The sequence below is a fragment of the Montipora foliosa genome, chromosome 6, assembly GCF_036669935.1.
Source record: "Montipora foliosa isolate CH-2021 chromosome 6, ASM3666993v2, whole genome shotgun sequence".
NCBI classification, from domain to species: domain Eukaryota; kingdom Metazoa; phylum Cnidaria; class Anthozoa; order Scleractinia; family Acroporidae; genus Montipora; species Montipora foliosa.
Window position 1 is genome coordinate 24428208 of NC_090874.1, and position 7186 is coordinate 24435393.

Below are 7186 nucleotides of genomic sequence, written 5' to 3' on the forward strand. Positions count from 1 at the left end.
GTATCTGAAATGAGGGATGCAGTACATCAACCTCAGTTCGTTTTGCACATGCCCTGTACCCTCGTGTTTAAGCTGCTTATGGCAATCCAAAATAAGAAGACAGCTTAGGTGATGGTCGTGAGGGACAATAACTGGATGTTTGACATTGTACGCAGTGGCTGCATCAGAACTTCTCCCGCCAACTCGGAGAATTTGATTCTCATCCTAAAAAGGGGTTAAGATTATCAAGCGACTTTTGGCTCCGATTTTCTCCCAATTCCAATGTTGGCGTTTTCAGGTGAAAACGCTTCTCTTTGGGCAGACATGATCCACATTAGCTTTGCTTCCTCAATTTAATTATCGAACTTCCGGTGGACCAGTTTTCGCTTGGCCCTTTGGTTTGCTTCTGCAATTCTGAAGGAATCTTCGGACATAAACGGTGATTCGACAAACTTTTATTAATGAACGAAGAGTATCTTGAAAAGTCCAGCAACTGAGGGCTTAATCTCGAAGCGACTTCAACAAGCTGGACAACTTCTGCTGGTGCATCAGCAACTCGATCAAGGGTAGGTTTTGTCTACGGAACATCCTCTGGCCATTTGTCTTCTGGCAGTACAAGGAATGCTGCCCATTTAACCAAATGCTTTCAGAAGTGATTGCATCCGCTCTTAGGCCACGACTGCCATCATCTGCTGAGTTACGTTTGCCAGGGCAGTGGCGCCACTGATTTGGTTTTGAAGTGTCTAGGATTTCAGAAAGTCTGTTGGCAATGAAAGCGGGATGACGTTTCGACGGTCCACGAATTTGCCCGAGTACAGCACTGCTATCACTCCAAAAGTAGACAGCGGAAATATCAAAATCGTGTGCCTTCTTGATCATTTTGCCCAATCGTAAACTTATGTACTGCTGCCTGAAGTTCCAGTTTTGGGATGCTCAACGACCTAACCGGTGCGACGCTAGTCTTGGTTGCTTCAAATGCGCACTGTACTCAACCACCAGGATACACAAACCGAAAGTAGGCAACGGCACAAATTGCTGTTTCGCTGGTATCGCCAAAAAGGTGTAGCTGAATTGACATAGGATAGGGTGCCACTCTGCGATAAAACCTTGGTACGGAAAACTCGGACAACTTCTCGAGTTCCTTCTGCCAGTCAGACCATTGTTGTAGGAATTCTTCTGGAATTCCCTCATCCCAGCCTTGACAAAGTTTCAACAGAGACTGAAGAAATATTTTCGCCCTGACAACATATAGACGCAGTGAGACTAACAACTTTCCGCCGGGTGTCTGCTATTGCCTTTGGCTTGATCCGGAAAATGAAAGTGTCATTTTGGACATCCCAGGTGACTCCCACAGCTCTCTCAATAGGCAAGGTATTTCCATCTCCAATACTTTGCACGGACTGCGCTCGTTCCTTCTCGGGGACTGCATTGAGAAAATCTTTGTCATTCGATATCCACTTAGTCAAATTGAATTCATCAAGTGAGAGCAACTTCACCACCCAGCTTGTAGATTACATGCCTCCAACAAGGACAGTACAGATCATCCATGTAAAAGTTCCTTATCTCAGCTTCCAAGGGGAAGGAGTCTTTATTGTCTTGGGCTGTCTTCCTAGGTGCGAAATTGGCGCATGTAGGTAAACATTTGGCACCAAAGATATGTCTAACGTACTGATAGACTTCCACTTTCTCTGTTGGATTGTTTCCCCACAGGAAATGTAAGACAGGTTGGTGCTCTTCAGGGACTGCGACCTGGAAAAACATGGCTTCGATATCAGCAGACACCACTATCAACTGTTCACGAAAACGCATTAGTATGCCAACCAATGAATTCAACAGGTCTGGACCAGACAGTAAGCAATCGTTCAAAGAAGTTCCTTGATACCGGGCTGCTGCATCTCCAACTCGCCGAATCTTTCCGGGTTTATGAGAGTGTATCACAGCATGGTGTGGGAGGTACCATTGTACCATTTATGTGCAACAGGGCGGTCCTCCAACTTCTTGATGTACCCTTTGTGAAGGTCGTTTTTTATGGTCTCTGTGTAATTGGCTTTCAGTTCTGGATCCCTTTCAAGACGTTTCTCCAACAATTCTAAGCACTGTCTGGCGAGGGCTCTGTTGTCTGGCAAAGACTTAGCTGCATCCTTCCAAATGAGGCCAACTTCCTACCCGCCATCGACCTTGCGGGTAGTCCTAATCAGAGACTCCAAAACCATTTCATCCTCTCTAGAGCGTTGCTCCTTGCTGTCATACTTGCAACCAAATGATTCAGTTTTTCACCAAGTTTTTAAAAATTCTTACATTTTCTCTTCAGGTGAATTGACATGAACAAAGCAAACAGACTCCGAATTGCGAGCATACCCTGGGAGATGCCCAGTGACCACCCAACCAAGTTTAATTTTAATGCCAAAGGGTGAACCTTTAGGACCTTCGCGTACCTCCCTTGGGATGATGATTTCTGTGACATCAATACTAAGCACAACCTCTACCTCTGCCTCATCCATATCCTTTAGTTCAAGATCTACCAAATGACTCCACTGAGACTCAACACTTTTTGTGTTAACTGTCACCGGGGGTAAGTTCAGTGCATTTTCAACAGGGTATCGGACGGCGCGTACATTAACAGGACCAATGTCGAAGGACACTCTTTTCGATTTGAGATGTGAATTTTCTTGAATACCAAACAAATCGAGGGATTCAGATGGGCCGTCCAAACTGTGTTGATTGGCGATATCCTTTGTAATCAGGGAACAGGTACTTCCAGGATCTAGGAGGGCGTGGGTGTTAACTTGTCCGCCAGGTCCATAGAGTGTTACTGGGATCACTTGTGTGTTGTTGCTAGCCTGCATAACATTCGAGTTTTCCACTGGAAGCTCTGGGGGACTGTGTTGTTCAGGTGGTACTTCAGGGTGGTGAGGAGGAGAAGCAGAACTGCGGTATTCAGCGACAAGTCTGTGCAACAGTTCATTGTGCAGTTTAGTACAGCCATTGATGCCACACTGTTTAGTGGACCCACACCTGTTGGCCCAATGCCTTCCAAAATAACGAAAACATAATCCAAACTCCTTGACCTTTTTTAATCTTTCTTGGACAGACAGTGCTTTTAACTAACCCATTAGGTGGTGCAAATGTACTGTAGACCAATGGACTTTTGGCAGTCCTTCCTCTAAATTTGACGTCAGATGTGACCGATGGCGGCTTGTTTCCTCGGGAACCATAATCTTCATGAACATCAGCTTGGACTTCAATCCATTTCTCAAAGTTTAAAAGGTTAGCTTAAGTTAACCCTTTGTCCCTCTTATACTCTTTCCACTTAACACAGAGGGATGGAGACAACTTTTCAACAACCATATTCAGACTGTTTGCAGCATGTAAATCTTCATAACCAAGACCCATAAAGATTTTAGCAGCAGTTGATACAACATCCGCAAAACGCCGGACTTCATGTAAACGCTCGTCGCTCAGCTTACTCCATTCCTGTTGACAGTTCAAATGAGCTTTTACCACAACATGAGGCTTTCCAAACCTCGATTCCAATTTCTGAAGAGCTTCTGCATATAGTTCTCCACTGTAACCATAGCCTGCTATTGCATCCTTTGCTCTACCAGTAACCGCATTCTGTAGGTGTTGCATCTTAGCGTTGTTAGAGATTTCTGCATCATCGGTGATTGACAGAAACATTGAAATCCAATCACTCCACTTGATCGGATCACCATCAAAGGTGTCAAGCTTCAACTTTGGCAACGAATCCAAAGAAGACCTCAAAACAATAGTATTGACAGTTGGATCGGCTAATGGATCCCCATTCGTAGTTACTTCTTGGTTACCAAACTTGACCTTTAGCTGCTGAGGCTCAATTGGTTTTTTGGGTGTTGATGTGTATGCATTAGGACTTCCATTGGAAGGTAAAACAATTCCATTGTCCAAGGGAATAGGATCAGTCTCTTCTTCAAAATCTTTCAGGCGTTGTTTCAGACTTTCGTGACCACACTCTTCACATTCTGAAGCTTAAACCTCAACTTCCAGACGAATTGCTTCCGCTTCCAATAGCCTTGTTTTGTACGCCTCCTCAGACATCGAACGTTGTTTCTCCAATGCAAGCTTTGCTTCCAGCCGCACTCTCTCTGCATCTTCCTTAGCTTTCAACGATTTCCTTTGCAGCTCAGCCTGACTTTCAAACTCTCGCAATTTTTCTTTTTCAATTTCCTTTTGCTTTCTGGCGTACCCTTGAGCGGCTGCTGCTTTTGCTTTAACAACGATAACTGAACCCTTTCCACTCTTGCGAGAACTCGATACAGACTCTTCCTCGTTCGCATGCTCCTCCAAATGGACTAGTGCTTCATCTAATGCTTCGTTAACCCGAAAAACCTCTACATCACACCATTCAAGTACTTTATCGTGTTCAGTTTCAGGTACAAACGATAAATATTCAACATTAAGTTCTTCAGCTTGTTGTAAACATAACCTCAAGTCAGCTATAATACGACTGATTCGAGTTTTGTTACCACATTGTTCTGCCAAAGCTGCCAAATTCTTCAAATGAATTGTAATCTTTCTTTTAGCAGTTGATCCCCTGTTTTTCAATGTAGATTGCGCAGATATCTCTGGATGACTCACCTCCATTGAGTGCATGTTTTCCAAATTTTCCAAATATTGCGACGGCTGCCAGCATGATTGCCAAATTCGATCAAATTTCCATCCATTTCCACAAAATGTCAACCATTACCGCAAATCTCTCCTCTGGCTCACTATCCGGCTCGAAGGACCAGAAAAACTGTCGCGTAAAACGCCCAATAAACAAAACCTCGAAGACTGAAATTCCCTTTCTTTAATCTCAACATTTCAACAACATGGCGATTAAAACACACACACACGAGGACAACTTTCACGTGACCCGAAATAGGTCCGCACTGCAAACTAAAACATAAAACAAAGTCGCGACAAGCTCGATAGTGTTGAATTTGGCGCGTGCTCGACATAGGAGTGTGGTCCGTGCGATCAAGAATTTGTCGAGATTAGCAACGTTTCAGCCACAGAAATTGATGCAAGAAATCTAGAAATACCTCGACCAGGAAAAGGGGGCAAAATAAAAATAATTGTTAGATCAAAATTAATCACTGCTATGTCAATGTTAGGTGAATCGGGGAGGATATCTTTAAATAAATCTCGCACACTTGGAAATACGCTACTGTAACGATACCTCTGAAAGGTCCAGCGTATTTTTCCGCTGATATTCCGAATGATTCCCTGTACATTTTGTGCTGTGATTGAGACTTTTCTCCTGGAGCAAAACCTTGCCAAACGAACCAGGCGAGTATGTCGATCAAGGGATTTTCGTTTAAGAAGCCACGAAACGACTTCACGGCCTTGCGCCAATCAGAATTTCGAATTACCCCGACTGCTTGGAACTGATCTCGGAAAGAATGTGTCCCTAGGGGCTCTTCTCGCCCTACTATGCTTTTCTTCGTTGCCATTTTCTTTCGCTCGTTTAGACTTTTCATTGCCTTCGCGATCTGCCCCTGGGTCTCCGAGGATGGCCCGCGAGTAGAGCAGTTTGTGTTTCATTTTGTAACCATTGAGTCGTGAACAATTTAAATTAATTTAATTTTCAAAGAAAATATGTTGTCTGCAAAGTACAAGATTAAAAGATTAATTTGACTTGTAATTCATGGCTGTATCTTGCAAAAGAAAAATTATACAAGTGAAACAACTTTCATGTGCGAGAGCGTTTGATTCCCTGTTACATGTTCCACACTGAAAAGTCTGAAAACACTTTGGCAATTTTTACATGGCACTGATTTTATTCAACTTTATCATATATATTCCGGTTAAAATTACGGCCGTTCAAAAATTACAGCAGTGCTTTCTACATTACGTTCTAATTCGCTTCGCTCAAACGAACGTAAAGTATTTACCACTTAAATAACCGCAAAAAACCAGGCAAAGTAAGATATGGGTGGATCGCGTGCGAACCCTAACACTTTAATTAACAATTATTCCATGAGCGCACGTTGGATATGAGATGGTAAGTAGCCAACGAGGCGCGTAGCGCCGAGTTGGCTATAACCAGTCTCATATCCAACAAGCGCGAATGGAATAATTGTTTTATTAAATTCCTTTAAACTCCAAAAGTTTTAGAAAGTACGAAATGCGAGCGAAAAAAGCGATCAAATCCGAGCGAAATCAAAAAAACTTGATAAGAACCGATGCGATATCGTGTAACACCTTGTGGTCAGACAGACGCAGGCTCGTCACAAAAGCATTTCTTACCTTTTCGCGTACTTCTAAACGTCGGAATTTAACCCAGCTGTCCAGAAAAACTTTTTTTTTGCTTTCTTCAGAGAGAAATTTCGCTTTCCGGCGAAAAAACTTTTAGCTTGGCAACACTTAGATCAATCATTTACCATATAAGGTCAAACCAAGGTGTATGAGCTGGTAACCGAGATTGAGTGAACCAATCAGAGCACGAGAATTGCATTATCCCAGGTTGAGAATTTAATACTGAAAAATAATCTTACAGCATTGGTCAAGGACAAAACAGATATCATTTTAGATATGAGCTAAATTCCTAAATACTTCGTTACACTTAAACGATTACACTCTGGCTCTAAAACGTACATGTCTTTCGTTTCATCTGCTTTCCAGCGCCCATGAAGTTTTAACAACCTCTCAGAAACAGCTTTGGAAGCATTATTACTGATGACAGACGTAGCACCCCCAGAACGCAGACTATGTAGGCCATAAACCTTGGGGTCATGGCCCAAATCTTTCAAAGTAGTCTTAAATATCTCCCTGCAGCGTGTATAGCATAACTTGGCATTCCTAAGACTATAACGACTAGACAGATCCAAATTGGCTGCTTCAATATATCTACGTAGGAAGGTATTTGCCCTCTAACTTAGCGATATAAACATAGTTGCCCTCTCTATATACGTCTGTTTTACTTCTTGGCACAAAAAGTTTAACAAAACCACCACAAAACGTGAGGTGCTTTGGCTGAATATTAGACAACTCGTTAAAACGAAGAAAACCTGCAAAACCTAAAAAACTTATCGCGGCAATACGTAAGTCCTTTAGAGATGCTTCCTCAGTGCCATGCCTGTCAATAATGCTTCTAATGATAGTAGGGTCGACGGGCTTTTTCTTGTTCACCGGATTGCCTCTTGTCCTCTTAGCGCACTCAATGAAGTTCTTGCAATAAGCGTTATCC

At 42.9% G+C, this 7186-nt stretch overlaps 1 protein-coding gene across 1 annotated transcript in view; it reads right to left on the reverse strand.

Moving 5' to 3' along the window:
- Positions 1-6846: 6846 nt before the first annotated feature.
- LOC138005229 (integrase/recombinase xerD homolog) overlaps positions 6847-7186 on the reverse strand; it is a 408-nt gene continuing 68 nt past the window's right edge. Inside the window, exon 1 of the mRNA XM_068851489.1 lies at positions 6847-7186. This exon is cut by the window's right edge and continues 68 nt beyond it. Within this exon, the coding sequence (XP_068707590.1) occupies positions 6847-7186 (340 nt within the window).